At 45.3% G+C, this 20,482-nt stretch overlaps 6 protein-coding genes across 6 annotated transcripts; 4 read left to right on the plus strand and 2 right to left on the minus strand.

Moving 5' to 3' along the window:
- Positions 1-12: 12 nt before the first annotated feature.
- On the plus strand, positions 13-3,353 carry nots (nothepsin). The gene is made up of 9 exons (XM_061068296.1): positions 13-102; positions 313-493; positions 810-927; positions 1,142-1,260; positions 1,564-1,763; positions 2,219-2,344; positions 2,704-2,848; positions 2,941-3,039; positions 3,136-3,353. Exons 1-9 carry the CDS (start codon positions 41-43, stop codon positions 3,307-3,309), a joined length of 1,224 nt encoding a protein of 407 aa, XP_060924279.1. The 5' UTR covers positions 13-40; the 3' UTR covers positions 3,310-3,353.
- An 891-nt stretch (positions 3,354-4,244) lies between these two features.
- On the minus strand, positions 4,245-20,239 carry LOC132998868 (bestrophin-3-like). Its single transcript, XM_061068649.1, has 13 exons — positions 20,088-20,239; positions 19,318-19,412; positions 18,307-18,394; positions 17,716-17,861; positions 17,147-17,301; positions 16,880-16,957; positions 16,353-16,505; positions 15,919-15,999; positions 6,208-6,359; positions 5,767-5,857; positions 5,549-5,667; positions 5,106-5,378; positions 4,245-4,635 (listed from the first exon to the last, which is right to left on the minus strand). Exons 1-13 carry the CDS (start codon positions 20,237-20,239, stop codon positions 4,245-4,247), a joined length of 1,974 nt encoding a protein of 657 aa, XP_060924632.1.
- On the minus strand, positions 7,294-7,662 carry LOC133028673 (histone H2B 1/2-like). The gene has a single exon (XM_061095673.1). The coding sequence runs from the start codon at positions 7,660-7,662 to the stop codon at positions 7,294-7,296; it is 369 nt and encodes a 122-aa protein (XP_060951656.1).
- Positions 9,009-10,545, plus strand: LOC133028743 (histone H2B 1.2). Its single transcript, XM_061095804.1, has one exon. The coding sequence runs from the start codon at positions 9,022-9,024 to the stop codon at positions 9,397-9,399; it is 378 nt and encodes a 125-aa protein (XP_060951787.1). The 5' UTR covers positions 9,009-9,021; the 3' UTR covers positions 9,400-10,545.
- LOC133028380 (histone H1-like) lies at positions 11,300-12,225 on the plus strand. The gene has a single exon (XM_061095605.1). The coding sequence runs from the start codon at positions 11,304-11,306 to the stop codon at positions 11,934-11,936; it is 633 nt and encodes a 210-aa protein (XP_060951588.1). The 5' UTR covers positions 11,300-11,303; the 3' UTR covers positions 11,937-12,225.
- Positions 13,379-14,435, plus strand: LOC133028522 (histone H3). Its single transcript, XM_061095617.1, has one exon. It carries the CDS (start codon positions 13,546-13,548, stop codon positions 13,954-13,956), a length of 411 nt encoding a protein of 136 aa, XP_060951600.1. The 5' UTR covers positions 13,379-13,545; the 3' UTR covers positions 13,957-14,435.
- Positions 20,240-20,482: the final 243 nt, after the last annotated feature.

A 20,482-nucleotide genomic window follows, 5' to 3' on the forward strand; every position in this document is an offset into this window, starting at 1 on the left:
CCGTCTGCTGAGCTGCAGTGTGACTGACGGACTGACAGACATGTCGAGGCTGCTGCTGCTGGTTCTGCTGAGTTGGACATGGACGGGCTCAGCTGTGGTCAGGTACAAGAACACACCTTCATTCATATAAGTGTTTCTGCTTAAAGACCAGAGGAGGACGGTTTGATTTATGTACAGTCTCAAGTTCAAGTCAAAATCTGTTAGTTTTACTCCAAGAAACCACATTTTTTTTGTCATGAGTTCTTCTCATTAAAGATATAAACAAATTCAGTCAGTAAATGTAAATGGTAGAAGCTGACCTTTCACCTGCAGGATCCCTCTGAGGCGGGCGCCTTCAATCCGATCCCAGCTGCGAGCGGACGGCCTGTTGGACGAGTTCCTCAGGGATCACCGGCCGGACATGTTCAGCCGACGCTACGCTCACTGCTTCCCCGCCGGCACGCCGTCGCTGCGTCTGGGCCGCTCCAGTGAGAGGATCTACAACTTCATGGATGTAAGAATGATGACCCTGACCGTCAGGGGGAGAGGTTGCTGGTTCAAACCTGGCAAATGCTTAGAACAGAGAAGAATGATTTTCTTTGTAAAGCTCCAAACCCCAAACTACTCATGAGGCCCCAGGATTTTATCTCTCACTATGTAACCTCCTCATTGTTTAAAATCAATTTGATTATTCATTTATTGGTTTTAAATGTGTTGCAGTTTCTGTGCCTTGCTCATGGTCCCACGTCAGAATAAAGTCAAGCATGACACCTGGGAGTATTTCTTGTGTTGTGGTGAAATTCTGCTGACGCTGCCTGTTTGTGTTTCAGGCTCAGTATTACGCTGACATCAGGCTTGGGACGCCGGAGCAGAACTTCTCTGTGATCTTTGACACCGGCTCAGCTGATCTCTGGGTCCCGTCGTCCTACTGTGTCAGCCAAGCCTGTGGTACCACAACACAGACACACAACACTGCGTCAGTGTATGAGTTGTGGGTCAGAACGGACTGACTCTGGTTTAGTGTGATAACAAGTCCAAGGTCTGTCCCCCCCCCCCCCCGTGTGTGTGTGTGTGTGTGTGTGTGTGTGTGTGTGTATGTGTATGTGTGTGTGCGCGTGTGTGTGCGCGTGTGTGCGCGTGTGTGTGTGTGTGTGTTTTACAGTGTCACACAGGCGTTTCAGGGCTTTTGACTCGACAACATTTCATCCCGACGGTCGGATGTTCGGGATTCACTACGGATCCGGGCACCTGCTGGGCGTCATGGCCAGAGACACACTGAAGGTCTCTTCTGTTCTGTGAACGTCACAATGAAAGACTGTAACTGTGGCTGACGGGTTACGACACGTACAATATGTTGTTGTTTAGGGAATCAAGCCCGTTACTCAGTTTTGTGTCATCAGCATAACAGTGGTAGCAGATACTTTGCCTCTGAAAAATTGTGAAAGGAGATTTTCATATAAAGAGAAAATAAAAGTAGGTCTTCATCCCACCCTGAGGGACACCACAGTTTATAGGAAGACATGGTGAACATGTCATGAAGATGTCCTCAATATACAAATATATATTGGTTATCTTCTGCGTCAGGTCGGTGGTCTGACCATCCAGAACCAGGAGTTTGGGGAATCTGTCTACGAGCCTGGTGCCACATTTGTATTAGCGAAGTTTGATGGCGTTCTGGGGATGGGCTATCCGGCCCTTGCAGAGATCCTTGGAAACCCTGTTTTTGACAACATGTTGGCGCAGAAGACAGTGGATGAACCAGTCTTCTCTTTCTACCTCAGCAGGTACAACTTCACTAGTTTGAAGGAATTAATGTCATGACTATATTCAAGCATTCACCAGAGTGGCCACAGGGGTATCCTCTGTCTTTAACTGGTGATCTCTGGAGGGTCAAGGAGAGTCTGATCCGTCCGGGGGATTTAGAGGATTCACTTGTAATTTCTTAGAGTCCAAAAGTTTCAGTTGAGTTTTAGGATTTTACGGTAGACCGAAGATTTTCACAAAGTACCAGAGAAGAATCCAAGAGATCTTTGTCCCAGTGGCCTCTGACTGAGGGGATTCAAGGGAGTCACACATTTCTCAGGGGAGATTCAGGAGAGAAAAACCTTTCTTGTGTTTGACATTTGTTCTAAAGTCAACGATCAACCAATCGTCTCAGAGGCGTAAAAGAAAAAAATGTTTTGAGACTAAACATAAATATAAAAACTGCATTTTCATTGCCGTGTTCGTGTCTCTGCAGAAAAACACGTGGCGACAGCCCGGAAGGTGAACTGATGCTTGGTGGTACCGATGAGTCGATGTACACTGGACCCATTAACTGGATTCCAGTGACGGCTAAGGGATACTGGCAGATTAAAATGGACAGGTTTACATGAATTTATCTTTATTTTGATCTTAACCCCAAAGTTCCAAACCTGTACTGACATCAGAAACATAATTTTATATAATTTAATTATTTGTGTGGCACGTTTAGTGAATATCAGTTACAGCTCATGACCATATCCAATAAACACACAGGTGTGTGTTGTCTGTGTACATCATGTTGGGGTGCTATGCAGTACACATATTAACCACCTGATGGCAGTGAAAAGAGATTTATTAGACAAGGTCCCATTATTACAGCATTAAAAGCAGATGTTTAACTGCCCCTGTGACGACATGTTGTCCTCATCATAGTCAACAAAACAAGAGTTTACACACCGTGGTGACGTCTGTGTGTTTCAGTGTGGCGGTGCAGGGTGTGAGTTCCTTTTGTCCTCATGGTTGCCAAGCGATTGTCGATACAGGAACTTCCCTGATCGCTGGACCGAGCAACGACATCTTTAACCTCCAGCAACTGATCGGAGCCACGCCCACAAACATTGGAGAAGTAAACAAAACCGAATCAATATTGATCTCGTATCTGAAAGTGAATTCTTAAAACTTGACAGAAAGTAGAATGTAACCTTTGTGTGTGTTTAGTTTCTTATCGACTGCGCCAGGTTGTCCAGTTTGCCTCATGTGACGTTCGTCCTGGGGGGGAACGAGTACACACTGACTGCTGAACAATATGTCAGGAAGGTAATGGCACTACTGGTCTGTTACTGGCTGTGTCCTGTTACCAATACAAGGCCCATACTGTTCTGTAATATGAAATCTCTCTCCCCTGATCTTCAGGAGATGCTTGGTGACAGGGAGATGTGTTTCAGTGGATTCCAGAGCGTGGACATTCTTTCCCCCGAGGGCCCCCTGTGGATTCTTGGAGATGTATTTCTGACAGAGTTCTACAGCGTCTTCGACCGAGGACAGGACCGGGTCGGCTTTGCACCTGTTAAGCACCAGAGCAAATAGTTGTGGCTAACAGCTGGATCAGCAATAAATATATCGAAAAGAAATGATGTAATTTCTCATTGATGGTTGTTTATTCTAAAAATGTGTTTTGTTGTGATTCAGCAGCAGCAACAGATAAAGTGAGTTCTTCACTTCAAGGTGCATTTACAAAATCAGAGAATATCACAATCGTTACAAATAAACAATTTTGTCCCAAAAAAATATTATTTTCTAGAAACCTTTAAAGTCAATAATCCTGAGGAGCAGAACTTGATGGGATCGGTTTGGTCTGTGAGTCTGAGCTTAAAACACCTTTTCACTTTTCTAAAAACCCACTAATGTCTGTCTTTTGTCTGCGATGTGAGACGATACATCTTTCACGTCCGGGTCGAATGACTCTACTTGTACACGGGTTTAAATCGGCTCCGATCAGAAGCGATGGAAAAGAGACACCTGGGTGAAAGCACTAATTTGGCAAGACAGCGATGTGAGAGAGCGCCTCAGTTTTCAGTATGGTTATGATGCACAGGGGGAAAAAGAGAAAGGCAAACTCCTTTACTGACAATGTGAAAGGAATCAAACACCTTTTAAAAGTTAAACCACATTCTAAAAACCTGCGCATAGCTGCTAATTTTGGTGTAAAATAGGATTAGGTGTGGATTACCTTCAGTTCCTCTTTTAGTCACTAAGTGGCATCCAAAAAACTCTGTGTAGAAGTGAACTGGAAAACCCCAGAGTTCTGAATAACAGACGCTCTTGCTCTTTTTTGGTTGTGTGCGAAATGTCATCATCAGGATTCTTTTGCGTATTTTGACTTGTTTTCATGACAACTTTGTTCATTTTTGTCTCCAGTAACTAAACAAAACTGATCAGTAAATCAAGGTTAAGGCGTCAAATCGTTCACGTATTGAAGTCGTCAGCTCACTGACTGGTTCTGTTTGCCCAGTGTTATGTTACTAAGTGAGTGGTTCTCTTTTCTCTCCTGAACTGCGTGACCGGGAGTTGTTGTTTTCGAGGTCCTTGCTGTTGTTGGTTCTGTCTGACTCATCATCCTCAGTCATTCCCTGGAAGCTGGGGTCCTGCTCGCGGTCCGGGAGCTGCAGAGTGTCGCTCGGTGGACCAGGTGATCTTCTGGACTGGAATCGAGCTAGACATCGCCTGCGCCTCCCCAGGCCCTTCGGGCTTGGCAGGCTGCGAACCGACGACTTCGACGTCTGCCTGGAAAACTGCAGGGAGAACTGACGCCTTCGTGGTCGAGTTGATTGCCGATTCTGGATATTTGTTGCTGTCCACTGGAAATCCTTTGGCCCTAATTGAGTGGGGGAGCAACAAACCAGGGAGTCGGCCCTGGAAAAACAAAGGATATTAAAGTCAAAAGAATCGATACTGATAAATATGAGATTGGAACAAGAATTGGAACATACCTCTGCCCAGCAGACCCTTAAATTCAAACAAGCTGCACCAAATTTGACACACTCATAGATATCAATCCCCTGAATGGGCCTGTTCTTTCATCTACATCCAATAATTATTTCCCAGTAAAACTGTGAGAATGTAAAAAAATACACAAAGAAAGTGATCAAAGTTTTACTGATGATCTTCAGTTGTTTTTGCACAATTCTGTTGACAAACAGACAAACAGACAAACAGACAAACAGACAAACAGACAAACAGATGGAAACATCAGCTCCTTGGTGTGTTCACAAAGAGACTGGCTGCGGCTGTTTATCTCAAAACCACAGCACAATAGTTTAAGTATCAACAGAGAAGTACAGACTCAAATGTTTTGTCTCTTTAAGTAGAACATGATGAATCACCTTGGATTTTCCAGGCCTGGCGCCTCTTCCGTGGAGGAAGGATCCAAACCGTTGTGGACGTTCGCCTCCTCGGCGTTGGCAGAAGAATCTGTCTTGTTCCAGACGTCAAACACTGGCGGGCTGATGAGAAGCCGGGGGAACACAGCAGAGGGGGAGACCTCAGGGGAGGCAGGGCTACTGTTGACCTCCCTCAATGTGGACAAGGTGTCCATGGGAGGAGGGGAGGTGACCAGGGAGGGGGTTGGGGCCAGGCCACCTGCACCTGGACTGAGCCTGAATGAACAGGAAGTGAGAACACAAAGATCAGTGCGCCTCCTTCACAAAGAGAGTTCTTCTTAAAACCCACTAACACAGTTTTCCTGAAGATTGTGACATTCACCAATGTTTTCTTATCTGAGATTTGTTCCTATGTAAGAACATGACCACAATGAAGAGAACTGTACCTGAAGTCCGGGAAGAAGCTTCCTGTTGCATCACTGCTGTGCCGTTTGAAGATGGGTCGAGGAGGTCGGAGTTCAGGAGGCTCCTGGACGCTCAGCAGCCGGCGGACTCGCCCAAGAACCTGCAAATTAAGTTTAGAGAGTTCTAGTTTATGAATGAAATAATTAAACCGGAATTAAACCACAACCTTGTTGGCAAAGTTAAAAATACATTATATTACCGACTCTTGGCGCCGGGTCAGTACACACTCCGGTTGCCGAGGACAACTGTCGCTAATGTCGGCCTCATCAAACTGGAGAATGTCTGAGAGTCTGGAAGAGACGTTGGATCAAATTTTGGACTGTTTGTTGAGTCGCTGAGGTTTTAATAGTTTTATCAACAAAATCAGTCACAGTTCAATTCAGACTTGGATTGAGATGAACACTATGAGGGACAATAACAGTTCCACTTCCATAATGATGATGTATTAGGTCTATAATATATCTATTTGTAGAATATGTTATTATCTTAACAGTAAAAACAGCAAAAGCTCAGAATGAATCCCTGCTAACAACTTTCAGCATCAGCAAAAATATCGAGACGATCAGTTTAAACCAATCAGCTCAATTGGTTGAAACAAACAAATAATTAACATGTCAAATATGCGTGACTGCGTATTGACCCCATGTCTGTGGTGGAGCCGAGGAAGGAGGGGATGCAGTAGTCGGCGGCAGCCAGCGTGTACGGTGGTCGAGCGTCACAGTCGTTCCAGTACATGTCTTTGGTCATGTGAGGCAAGTTCATGTGCATTTCATCCACAGCCAACAGCGACACCTGCTGGAACAGGGAAGCAGGACACAAAGAGAATGACGGGATTGTGGTTTGTTGTTTTAATCAAACACCATATTATAAAAAAGCATCTTAATCCATCACAGTGTTAGAAATAACAAACAATTTCAGAATAACATGGAGAAAATAAACAGAAATCAAACCTATTTTATTAGTAAGTTGTGATAAACTACAGATTTCCCTATTATTAGTAGGGCCTTTTGAAATGTATGTACAATTGTGTTCAGTAGTTAAATGAGTTTCTCTCAATTATGGTTAGGGTTTCTGTTCAGCTCTTAGTTACTGGACAGGGGACGGAAGAGGAGCTGACAGTTCAATATAATTATCAATCTATCCAAGTTCATTATTATAGTATTAAGCATCTACACTAGTACCATCAGTCCAGTGCTATCACAATCACTTCCTTTGCACCTTGTCAATCACTGACACGTGTCAACTGAAGCTGCTGCAAACAAACTGTTGGGATCTAGTTTGAGGTTTAAATCAGAAGCTGCTGTTTGTAATCTGGTGTTTTAGTTCATATTGATGCGTAATGAGTCTCATTAGGATTCATGTGAACCATGTGACCCGTGGGACCTGGACCCTCCACCCGGCTCTGATGAGCTTCATGGAAACTGGAGGACGGAACCGGTGAGTGTGTGAGTGTGAACATTGAACTGTCGTGTATTTCAAGCAGGAGAGTGATGAAGATGATGAAGGAATAATTCTCTGCGGACCCAGTACTTGCTTGTATAATAAAGTTTATTGAAAAGAAGTTATAGGTCAGGACGGGCTCTAGAAACTTGGAGACAGCACAAGCCACCCATCCATTAGCAGGTCAAAGATCATTCCAAAAAGAGAGAGAACTAACGAGAAACATCTGGAGGAATTTCTGAGAATCCAGGAACAGGGGCTGGTGGAAGCGGGTCCCTGCAGCAGTTCACTTGGAGCTGGTGTACTTGGTCACGGCCTTGGTGCCCTCGGACACGGCGTGCTTGGCCAGCTCCCCGGGCAGCAGCAGGCGGACAGCGGTCTGGATCTCCCTGGAGGTGATGGTGGAGCGCTTGTTGTACTGAGCCAAGTGGGAGGCCTCCCCGGCGATGCGCTCGAAGATGTCGCTCACGAAGGAGTTCATGATGCCCATGGCCTTGGTGGAGATGCTGGTGTTGGGGTGCACCTGCTTCAGCACCTTGTGCACGTAGTTAGAGTAGACCTCCTTGCTGCTCTTCCTCTTCTTGCCGGTCTTACCGGGGCCCTTGGTCTTCTTGGAGCCCTTCTTGGGCGCTAGAGCCTTCACTGATTCCGGCATCGTTTCAGTAGATCAGATGAGATGTGAGGAGGAGGAGGAGCGGCGGAGCGGCTTTACACACATCACATGAAAGGCATGAAAGACAATTTAAACTTGTTCATAACCTATGATCGTCTGCCTTTCATTGATGAACCAATTTAAACTTGTTCAACTTGTTCATAGGTTATGAACAAGTTTAAATTGTCTTTCATGCCTTTCATGTGATGTGTGTAAAGCCGCTCCGCCGCTCCTCCTCCTCCGCACATCTCATCTGATCCACAGAATCAATGTGCCTAGAACTTGTTTCCCTTTGCTGAGTTATCATAAGGGGCATTGTGTATCACTCCTGCTCCTTATGAAAGGTCCATGTTTAGTGATATTTACAGAATTTTTTAGTGGTTATTCTGTGGTTTATTAGTGTTCTTATAGACACAAGAGGCACTTGTTTATTCTGTTGTTTTGATTATTTGTTGTCCCTACAAGTTCAGATGCACTAGTCCAATACTATTTGAGCCTCAGCATCAGGGGTTCCGAATTTGTAAAATGATACATTATATGTATATTGTTGTTATAATTTTTCAGTCAGTTGAAATAAATCCTGAAGAGAACAAATTTGGGTTGTTTTGTGTCTGTATAGGCTTTGCATAAAAAGCACTTTTAACACTTAAGTACATTTAATATGAGCTACTTTAAGACTTTTACTCAAGTCCTTTCCTAACGGGTGACTTTTACTTTTACCGGAGTCACTTTCAGGTAAGATATCTGTTCTTTTACTCAAGTATGGCTTTCAAGTACTTTATACACCACTGGCACCAAGGAAGGCCCCAGCGCCTAAGAAGGCAGAAACCGTCTCTGAGTGAAACTCATTTAACTACTGAACGCAATTGTACATACATTTCAAAAGGCCATACTAATAATGGGGAAATCTGTAGAAGAACATGGAGAAAATAAACAGAAATCAAACCTATTTTATTAGTAAGTTGTGATAAACTACAGATTTCCCACTTTGTATGGGCTTTTGAAATGTATGCACAGCTGTATGCAAGTGAGTAGCTGAAATAGTAATTGTTTATATACATAGTATGAGTATGAAGTGTGTGCTATATAATCAAACACACAAATGTATCATATGGTTATTAATAAATAATTATGATAACATAATATATCATATGATAATTAATTGTCATGTGTAATGTTAGATTAATATAGGAGTTTATAAATTCTTCTTCTCTGTTGGTTTACATCGTTCAGAACCTTTCACCGTCTGCCTGGTGACCAGCTCAGCCAATCACAGAGGGGGAACCGCACAGTCTCATTTGCATGTGATGTTTTTAAAGCCGCGCCGCTCCTCCTCCTCCTCATATCTGATCCACTGAAACGATGCCGGAACCAGCGAAGGCTCCAGCGCCCAAGAAGGGCTCCAAGAAGGCGGTGACCAAGGTCCCCGGCAAGACCGGCAAGAAGAGGAGGAAGAGCCGCAAGGAGAGCTACGCCATCTACGTGTACAAGGTGCTGAAGCAGGTGCACCCCGACACCGGCATCTCCTCCAAGGCCATGGGCATCATGAACTCCTTCGTGAGCGACATCTTCGAGCGCATCGCCGGGGAGGCCTCCCGCCTGGCTCACTACAACAAGCGCTCCACCATCACCTCCAGGGAGATCCAGACCGCCGTCCGCCTGCTGCTACCCGGGGAGCTGGCCAAGCACGCCGTGTCCGAGGGCACCAAGGCCGTGACCAAGTACACCAGCTCCAAGTGAACTGCTGCAGGGACCCGCTGCCACACAACGGCTCTTTTAAGAGCCACCCACCGGCTCCCGGAGACAAACCGTCCTGATGCTTCCACTCACACACTCACTGGCTCCATTCTCAGTCTCAATCAATCAAATTGTATTTGTACAGCCCATATTCACAAATCACAATTTGTCTCATAGGGCTTGTCACATGTGAGACATCCTCTGTCCTTAACCCTCAGCAAGAGTAAGGGAAAACTACTAAAATCCTTTTAACAGGTAAAAATATGTAGAAACCTCAGACACATGTGAGAATCCAGCAAGGACAGAAGTGCAATAGATGTCAAGTGAAGGAAAACATCAAGATGTAGTTTTTACCAGCATTGATGAGGGTAAACATGGTCACATGGTTCACATGAATCTTAATGAGACTCGCCACTCATCAATATGATCACAAACAGAGGATTCTGATTTAAACCTCTAACTACTTCCCAACAGTTTGTTTGCAGCAGCTTCAGCTGACACGTGTTTATGACACTTATTAACAGATGCTGGATCAGGGGTAAAGAAAGTGATGTGATAACACTGAGTGTTCACAGTGTAGATGCTTCATACAATAATGACCTCGGACAGATTGATGAATAATCATTATTGTATATAATCTGTCACCGCAGATCCACTTCCTTCCACTGAACAGAACTCATTTAACCATCAAACACATATCAGTCCATGTCTCGTCTGCTAATATGGAGGAGCAGGGTTTAGTCCCTGGTGCACGGGTCACACCGGGACATGAACCCAGAACTTTGCAACTAGTATTGAGAGGATGTGGTGATAAAACTTGGTGTCACTTCACCATGAGAAGGAAAATACTGATGTGTTGTTACCGGGCCTTTGTGTCTTTGTTGAGGAGATTCTTCCAAACTTTGTTTTACCAGCAATTTCAGAATTATTGATCGGTAAAGAACACATGTCTTCTTTATTATGTATTCATCAAGTTGTCTGTGAATGACTAATAAATTATATTTTAAAGGAGAAGAGAAATGGCCTCTTATAAGCCACTAAGAGGCCATATTTATCATCCTTCACACAGACAATTTGATATACATATAAAAAAATACATATATACTAGTTGTAAAGTACTGAGTTCATGTCCCTTCAGCTGTAGATCAATAAAATACATATAATATAAAATATGATGAAGTTTGGTGTGTTTGTACAGTCTCTGCTTCTGTCACTGATATCTGAAGGAAGTCATATAAACGGTATAAATCAGGTCATTTATTTTCCAGTGTAAGAGGGAAACTGTTAAATGACTTTTTGTGAATCATCATGTTATGATTTATTGTATTTTTGTTATTAATGACATTAGAGGTGAACCACTGCAGCAGCAGCCTGCAGGACACATGTCTTCGGCCCGGCACCACTGCCCTGATCCTCGGTGTGTTTGCTGCCGACACAAAGCCTCAGTTTATCATGAAATAATCATCGGTAGCTTGAGTGTTTTCACAGCGGGCCCCTGGACTAACATTTGGGGTAGATGGGGAGCTGGTTTTGATGGAGCTCCGGAGCATTTCAAACCATTTTAGGGGAGAAATTAGTGGGAAAACACGGTGATCGGCGCCGCTCCCCGCGGTGAACAGGCGAGGTTTAGGGGCTCCACGGGCATAACGCCCCGGTCCCCGGAGCTCTGCGTGCCTCCGACCTGAAGACACACGGGCCCGGTGCCGGTTGTCACCGCCGCGGACACCTGTCGCTTCTTCCACTGTGATTTTAAGTCGTGGTAGCGGTGAGAAGAAAACACAAGATCCCGGTTTTCGGTGCACGGCGAGCCGCGGCGGGCGGGGTTGAGTCTCCATGGTTCTCATGGTGTGTTTAAGAACGGCCTCCCGCTGCAGGACATCACAACTCCCTGACTGACATCGAGGAACATGGTAGAAGAAGTTCCGACTCCAGCGCCGGCCAAGGGCCCGAAGAAGGCAGCAGCCAAGCCGGCAACCAAGGCGGCGACAGGGCCGAAGAGGACCGGACCCAGCGTCCGCGATCTCATCGTCAAGGCTGTCACCACCTCCACCGAGCGGAACGGCATGTCGCTGGCCGCCCTGAAGAAGGCTCTGCTGGCCGGCGGCTACGACGTACTGAAGAACAACTCCCGCGTCAAGGTCGCCGTCAAAGCGCTGGTGGACAACGAGGTGCTGCTCCAAACCAGAGGGACTGGCGCCTCCGGCTCCTTCAAGCTCAACAAGACCGCCTCCAAAAAAGCGAAGAAGCCCGCCGCCAAGCCCAAGAAGAGCCCGGTGAAGAAAGCTCCCGCGGCCAAGAAGCCCGTCGCAGCCAAGAAGACCGCGGCCGCCAAGAAGTCCCCGAAGAAGGCGAAGAAACCGGTGGCGGCGCCCAAGAAGGCGCCCAAGAGCCCGAAGAAGGCCGCCAAGAGCCCAAGGAAGCCGGTGAAGAGAACCCCGGTGAAGAAGGCTCCGGCGGCCAAGAAGGCTCCCGCAGCGAAGAAGGCTCCGGCCAAGAAGCCGGTGGCGGCGGCGAGGAAGGCTCCGTCCCGGAGAAAGTGAGCGGACACAGACCCGAACCCAACAAAAGGCTCTTTTAAGAGCCACACACCGAGACCCGAGAGAGCCGCTTCCTACCGTCACACTGAATACAATACTAACACATGATCTATATCACAATACCTAAAACTTCTACATGATCTCCATCACAATACTTCCTACTTCTACATCATCTATATCCCAAAACTTTATACTTCTACCTGATCTCAATACTTTACAGTACCTGGACTGTCTTACATACTGAGCAGCACTTCGTACTTCAAGTTTCTAATACTCTATTTACACTGTTAATACATCAAGTTGAAACATGTATTTATAATCATATACAAATTTAAAACACATTTACAGTATCAGATATTGTGTAATGTACACAATTGAGTATTATTCATCTTTATATGATCAGGACACACACGGTAATGAGTCACTGTTCTGAATGTAAACACTTTACTTTTAGAGGAGTAACTGTACATGTTGCTACAATAGAAATGTAAAATAGTATTTCTCTTGTGCTCAGGTCACGATGAGACTATTAATCCTGCAGGAAAATTATGATATATGAGTAATATATATGATGGGTAGCAGGGGATAAAATATATGAATATAATATTATTTTGTTCCATGTCACAGTATTTTCATTGTGATTTTACTTCTATGAGCAATATTTGAGTGGAACAGAAGTTGATACAAAGTTTAAATTTGAAGCAGCAGTGACTTCGAATCTTTAGGTTCAGACTAAATTCAGATTTAGTTTTAAAAAAACTTTTAAAATCTAAATATATAAAAATTAAAGGTTACATTCAGATCACGGACAGTGCAGCGCCCCTATTGGCAAAAAGCTGTAACTGCAAGGCCATTCACTACAGAAATAATTAAATAAACATTTTGTAGTAAAACATGGATCATTATGAAAATGTATTTTCACATTTATTTATCTATACATTTCTCTTTTCATTTATTGATGTATTCTTTACGGTAATTTATTTATGTATTCCACATATATTTGTTTCTGTATTTCAGCAGGGAAACTGCTGGAAACTTCCTCCTCAGACCAGAATGATTTAACTTTGACTTTAAAATGTCAAAGTGTTTAAGTGTTAAGGTGTCAGAGTGAGTGGTCGTGAGTCTGATCCCGAGGTCCGGAGCCTCCACGGGCCCGCGGGGGATCCACATCGGGACCGGGACGAGGAGCAGAGCAAGACGGACACGGTGTGTGAACACAGCCGCCAGGGAGACGCCTTCCTCCGCAGCCTGTGGACGCGGCCCACCGGGCACCGGAGCCCGGCTCGAGGGGTGCGGGTCTTCGCCTCTTTTGACCTCTTTCAAACACTTTGATGTGATTTCCGGAATCAGAGCTCATGGTGCGGGGCGGATCCTTCGAGACGAACGACTTTTGGCGCAAGTTTTGAACAGAGTTCCCTCCAGAAAGCAGCGGAGCTCCTTGTGGAGTTCCGGGGGGAGGTCGCTCTCTGGGCGGCGCTGAGCTCCGGAAGGGAGCCGCTCTCCAATCAGGGGCCGGAGCTCAAAGGCAGCGTCACCGGAGCCGGTCCGAGGGTTTAAGAGCAGCTGCGGGTACCGATCACTTGATTCTTCTTTTCCTCACCGAACGAGAAATATGGCTCGAACCAAGCAGACTGCCCGTAAGTCCACCGGAGGGAAGGCCCCAAGGAAGCAGCTGGCCACCAAGGCGGCCCGTAAGAGCGCCCCGGCCACCGGCGGTGTGAAGAAGCCTCACCGCTACCGGCCCGGGACCGTGGCACTGCGGGAGATCCGCCGCTACCAGAAGTCCACCGAGCTGCTGATCCGCAAGCTGCCCTTCCAGCGCCTGGTGAGAGAAATCGCTCAGGACTTCAAGACCGACCTGCGCTTCCAAAGCTCCGCCGTCATGGCTCTGCAGGAGGCCAGCGAGGCTTATCTGGTCGGCCTGTTCGAGGACACCAACCTGTGCGCCATCCACGCCAAGAGGGTCACCATCATGCCCAAGGACATCCAGCTGGCCCGGCGCATCCGCGGGGAGAGAGCCTAACTTGCCCGATCTCCACCCACCACACAACGGCTCTTTTAAGAGCCACTCACCCGCAGAAAAGAGTCAAATTCCAGCTGCACCACTTCCTCGTGTCATGATTAATCTGGAGCTCAAACATGTTCTTGAACACTTCAACTCAAACATCCCAGAAAAAGAGATTTGATCTGTTACTGTTGATTCAATGTTCATCTCACTGGTGGAGGACACGTAGCTGTTCGTTTAACCTGAAGCTTTAACAATTTACAAACTAGATAGATTTCTCATATATGTAGTATTGGTTATTTAAAGGTCGAGGCTCAGACCAGAAATGAAACTAATTTCTTTCCTTTTTCTAAAGGGACTGTTCAAGCTGTCCAGCAGGTTGAGGAGCAGTGAGGGGAGAAGTTCTATCAGGAAAACCAACAGGGTCATTATATAACCCCACAGATATTAATTTAGTGTATTCATGTAAACAGATTGTATGAGAAGTGGAGATTATTAAACAGAATTATTTATTTTTATTTCATTATTTGCATGAATGTCTGAAATGTCTATGATCTCACGCAGACTGCCTATGATGTCATGACTCTTGATGTCATGGCCTGCCTTTGAAGTCATTTTGTGATGTGTCTCAACCAAATGAAGTCATGAAGATAATCACGTCATATTATTAACCCATTATGATCCAGGGCTTCTGAGCTCCGTTATACAACTACAGTGTTCAGTGCATGTCTGTAAGCAGCTATTGAGAGAGAGAGAGACTGTTACTTTTACAGCACCAAAATATTCCATACAATAAGAAAAACGGCAATTCCAAGTAGCCCTAGAAAGAAAGCTGAGTATATGCAGCAGTAGGTCTGGAAGTGCAGGCGGGAGATGCCGGGACGTTTTGCAAGATGCGTTTTGAGCTCAGTTTGAAAGCACTCGACTATAAAAGCTTCTTCGGTCCGGTGGGGTGCAGACAGCACGAACGTGAGCCACAGGCCGTATCTCTGCTGAAGCCTCTTGATAACAGCCTGGCTCACTTCGTTACGCTTTTCCATGTTTGGGACGAGCCCGTCCGGAAGTCCTGCCAACGTCTTATTTATCAGACGCTGTATTTGGTCGATTCTCTTCTTTTGGCTGCAGCTTATTAGTGGGCCACACTTGTCCAGGACGTCAGCAGTTACCATTCTGACAAACGGATGCAGCTGCCGATCCGCTCTGGGGCCCAGCTCCACATCAACTGCTGTCTCCTCAGTCATCTCCACATCGTTTCTTTATCCCTCTGTAGCCACCTTGATGTTCAACGTATCAGGATCTGTTTTATCTTCTACTTTCTTCACGAACGGAGCTGTATTGGTTTTGCGATGTGCTTTCTGCAAATTGTCCTTGTCTTCTTTGTGCTTCTTCTAGGTGAGGTCTATTGTAACGAGACAATTAAAGTCCAGGTCCACTCCTATGACCTCAAAGGCATTTCCTCTGAGGTCATAGGAATGGACCTTGACTTTGTTTGCCTCCCAAACTAAAGATAGAAACAGATTATTTATTTATTTACTTATGGTATTTTGTTTACATGTACATATCAATATCACATGTGTTTGGATTTGAACACTATTTTATTTGGCTAATGTGACACAAAAATAATAATTCAATTACGCTGATTGACTTGGATAGTGTTGAAATGTTTGGTTCAAAATACAGTCGCAAAATACGAATGATCTACTGTATGTAATTATTTCACCAAGCAGCAGAGTAGAGGTTTCTGGTACGTGTTGCTTCTAAGGAGCCGGGAGCAGGGACCAAAGCAAAGAAGCTACTTCTTGTAAAGTAGGTTTGAACGTCTCTTAGCCGTGAGAGATAGTTATTCTTAAAATCTTTGTCCGCGTCCCATATCTCACCTTGTCATTTCTGTTTCCACCAAAACTGATCGCGGTTTCATTTCTTTTGGACGAACCATTCTCTGTTAGGAAACTAATTTCCAGTGCAGTGACGGTTTCCCACCTGAAGATTCCGGTCGATGATCCAGTTGACTTCAAAGTCGTCGTCATCTTCTCCAAATGGGTTGATCAGCTGCTCTGCGACCTAACGACCACAAACAAATCAGTAACAGGGATTCCACACACACAAGTTTATGAGGAATATATCCCAAGTATAATTTGCAAAAGGTAAATTTTGACAAACCTTAGCAACAGTGCTGTATTTTAGATCGAAAATATAGTGTTGACGAGTGTGATATTCAGCCAATTGTCAACATACATAACATTAAAGCCTGTAGCCGGTTCTAATGTTGTGGCTGACGGGTAAATAAATCTGTGGAAAACAAACAGGCCCAAGCGTTCACATGGGACTAGACTCAGCAGTGATCCACATTATGTGAAGGAATATAGAGAAACATGAGGATCTTTGTTCTTTAGTAGACGACAGAGTGAACTCACCTTCAGCCAGCCGGAGTAGAAGAAGAACTGCAGCAGGGTGAAGACGGGGACGTAGAGGTCGAGGTCATGACCTTGGTAACACTGGGCAGGGTCCAGAAACTGTCGACCGATTAGACAAGCGACGAAAAAGGTGTAGACAGCCAGAGTGACGACCTGAAGAGAAAGAGACGGAGACAGAGGCCTCACTGTCTGATCCCGTCCATGCTAACACACCTGAAAACGTACATCACCTGACCAGACACATAAACATTCAATGTGATCGGAGCCTGACGAATCAGAGAAGGTTGGGACTGAAAAGAACCAATCAGCAGGTGGATGTGAGATTCAAAGTCATTGTTTTCAAACTAAAACTTTTCCGTTGCTGTGGCTGTGAAACTCTGCAGTGGAGACGACACCAGACATCTCCACAATGTGTCCCTCACTCTCTGTCCCTCTATCTGTGGGGGATCTCCACTGCTCGGATCCAGTTACAGTAATGATGATGATGTGATTAGATGAGCTGCATCTGTTTCCAACGGACGACAGACCTGTGTGTAGACCAGTGGGATGCCGACCCAGTCGTAGCCGAAAAGAGTCGCACACCAAGTTCTGAACAGGTTCATCTCCTGGAGGCAGAGACAGAACGAGGACAGGGTTAGTGTTCGCCAGCTGCTGCACCCCCCCCCCCCAGATTCATGAAGCTTTAAGGCTGACTGGAAACATAAAGGGTAGCTTATGTGTTCGCTTCACTTCACTTCTATACACTCATACTTTGACATAGAGAGTAAAATATAAATTGTTCTCCTGTCTGTCACATTGAGAATATTCTGCAGGTCGATGCTGTCCTGGATACGTCCTTCTTGTCGAGCTTTAGACGCCAGGTTGGAGAACCAGACCACAGGAATCCAGTACTTCAGGTGAGGTGAGCGGATGTTGTCAAAAACCTTTCTCTCCTCCGGAGTCATAAAACCTGCAGGTGTCGAGACAAACAGGTAGAGCGAGCGATCGTTAAAACACTCGGGTCAACACCTCGTTGCCCCGGCAGCTCTAATCCGCAGATAACAAGTGGATCCACGGGGCCTTGTTAGATGGCTACAGGAAGGAAGAGACCCAACCGGGAAGGAGCTGAACTTTGATCAGCTCCCACAAACTTATACTGGAAACACTGAACTCAAGCTGTTCGAGCTGTAAAATACCAGAATGGAAGAATTGATCAACGGGTCCACGTCCTGGAGCCCCGGCTGTTACTATATCTGTACATTACACTAAAAACAAACAAAACATAAGTGCCTCAAAAAAGAAAGATGTAAACTTACCACACAACACAATTACAGATACATTAAAGTAACACAAAGCGACAGAGCGACACTAAACAGTGGCTTACCTGCTTCCACCACGTGGTCCATGGTCGGGAATCGTTTGCAGACGGCGGTGCTGACGGAACGGAAGATGAGGAGCGACGTCAAGTTGACGTATCGCACCAACGTCCTGCGCAGGAGGCGGCCATATTCATCTTTACCCTGAACACAGCTGGAGGAAACACAGGGATATGAACGAATGTCCAGTTAATCTCTGGAAACCATGTGACCTTTCCTGGTCTCTGAGTCGTATTTAGTTAGTTTAACTTAGCCTCATAACCTAGTAAATTTACTAACTTAGACATGTCAAACTGTATCTGTATGTTTATTGTTTACAGGTTTAGTGTCCTGTCATTGATTGTAATGAAATCTTTATCCTTTAAATATAATTTACAACAATTTCTGAACATTTGTCTCGCTCTTTGTTTTCCACCTTAACCCTCGTTAATATTTATATGTGTTTCAGATCAGATTAGATTCAACACTAGTTGGTTTGATTCTTAAGAAATTAAATCTAAATTCAATAAGACTGGAACCATTCTGCAAACTCTGAGATCTATTTCCTCTTTCACCAGTTCACAAAGAGAACATGTATGTTGAGAGTTGTGTGAAAGAACCTGGAGATGTGGAACATCAGTCTGTCGGGCCACGGCAGATTCACAAACTGGTTCCACCATCGATTCACCACCAGAGTCACATAAAAACCTGCAACACAAACCAGCGAACAGCACAGAGGAAGATTTACTCAATTTACCAAGATACAAAAGATTATAAAGACTCTAAACGACCATATTGAGGTCCCGACCTTCAACAAGGAGACAAGGAATCATAAATGACCAAAAAGATGCAAAATGTGTATAAACTATGGATTTGGAGGTGGGTGGGGGGGACTGTGGACTGTGGAAACATGAGGCAGTTTTCAGTGATTCTGTGATCAGCTCCAAAAACACTCATCCTGCTTTTAGCCTGATCATTAATGATCTGTTTCCATTAGCAGCTAATGAGGTTCCATCCGCCTCTTCCTCTTCCTCTGCATCCCCCGGCTCTGACTCTCACTTGTGCTCAGGTTTTTAATGAGCCTGTGTTCTATGGATCACAGTTTTACTGTTTGAGTGTTGCTCAGTCACACTGATTCTCTGAAAGGAGTCTGGTTGTACTGCAGGTGTTTAGTGACCCACCTAAACCACTGGTGACAGGGACCACAGACACAGATGAGGATTTAATGTCCCCTTTACCTTTTGGATCAGAGCAGGTAATTGAGAAATTGATATGAACCAAAGGTTTAGTCTACAAACAACGGACTGTAAATAAAGACAGTCAACGCGTCTCCACTTCTGGCTAAAAGAACCTGGATGCAGGCGCTGCCATCTTGGACTTTTGGAGTCAATAGTGATCGTGGAGTTGAGTTTTTAATGAGGCAGCGTTAACGACCTATGGCTACTGCAGCCAGCCACCAGGGGCGCCATTGAGATCTTAAGTCAACACTTTAGGGAGCCGTCATGTCGTCCATCTTTAGATACAGTTTAGATAAACTTTATTTGAGTTTCCTTTCGTGAACTGTTTGGTGAATAAGGAAGTAAGGGAGAGAACTGGCTTCAGGAGACCTGGTGTTAGATGTGGAGACGTACCCAGGACGAAGGTGACAGGGATCTGCTCTGCGTACTTGTCACAGTACATGGAAACTTTCTCAAACAGTCTCTTCTGATCGTCAAAGAGGACGAGTCTGAAAACAGACGACACAGGAAATCCACAACCAGCAAAACTCACTTATCATCAACAGATGATCAGAAGCACCAAGTTAACAGTTGAATGTTGAAACCGTCTTCCATTCCAACCGCTATTTAGAAATGGACGCATTTGAAGAAGCCTTTATGATTGGACAGTCCAGTTGCACCGCAGTGACCAGTCGGTCTTATAATACAGACACAGCAGAAATATATGAGTCAGTCTCAGTCATCAATCATGACGTATTAGCCTGTTTTTGTATCATCAAATAACTAATTAAACACAAACCATGTTTTTAACATGATTTTTTTAGTTTGCTCCAGGTGGGAGGGGTTTATGACCTTTACTGCCACCAGGGGGCGATCCAGATGCTTTGGCTTCACTTTTGGCCAGAAGGAGAAAGTCTCAGAAGCTGCGGAGCCTCTTGTTCCATCTTTTGTGTTCACACATGAGCCTCGTCCAGAGAGGAGGTGCACAGTTCAGTGCCTGATGTTACACATTCTGGATTGAAACCAAATTATCCAAAAATTACAATCCTATACAGATTATTATCGTAGAGCATCAGGATAAGGAATGATGGTGGATTTACTTTATGATGCAGAGATCCATGTGCCCCATGTACGAGCACATACGTGTGTGTGTGTGTGTGTGTGTGTGTGTGTGTGTTTGTGACCTGTACACGACGCTCAGGACGGTGTAAAGCAGGACGAACATAGTGAATTCCCGGTACAGCAGCTTGTAGATGCTTCCCCTCCAGCGCAGCAGCAGCCGGTGGAAACTGAAGAAGGAGGCGTTGGCGACTTTACTGGAGTAAGTGACGGTCATCCTGAGACGAGCTGAGAGACAGACAGACAGACAGACAGACAGACAGACAGACAGACAGACAGACAGACAGACAGACAGACAGACAGACAGACAGACAGACAGACAGACAGACAGACAGACAGACAGACAGACAGACAGACAGACAGACAGACAGACAGACAGACAGACAGACAGACAGACAGACAGACAGACAGACAGACAGACAGACAGACATATACACAAACAGACAAACAGACAAACAGA

The sequence above is a fragment of the Limanda limanda genome, chromosome 1 (assembly GCF_963576545.1).
Source record: "Limanda limanda chromosome 1, fLimLim1.1, whole genome shotgun sequence".
Lineage (NCBI taxonomy): Eukaryota > Metazoa > Chordata > Actinopteri > Pleuronectiformes > Pleuronectidae > Limanda > Limanda limanda.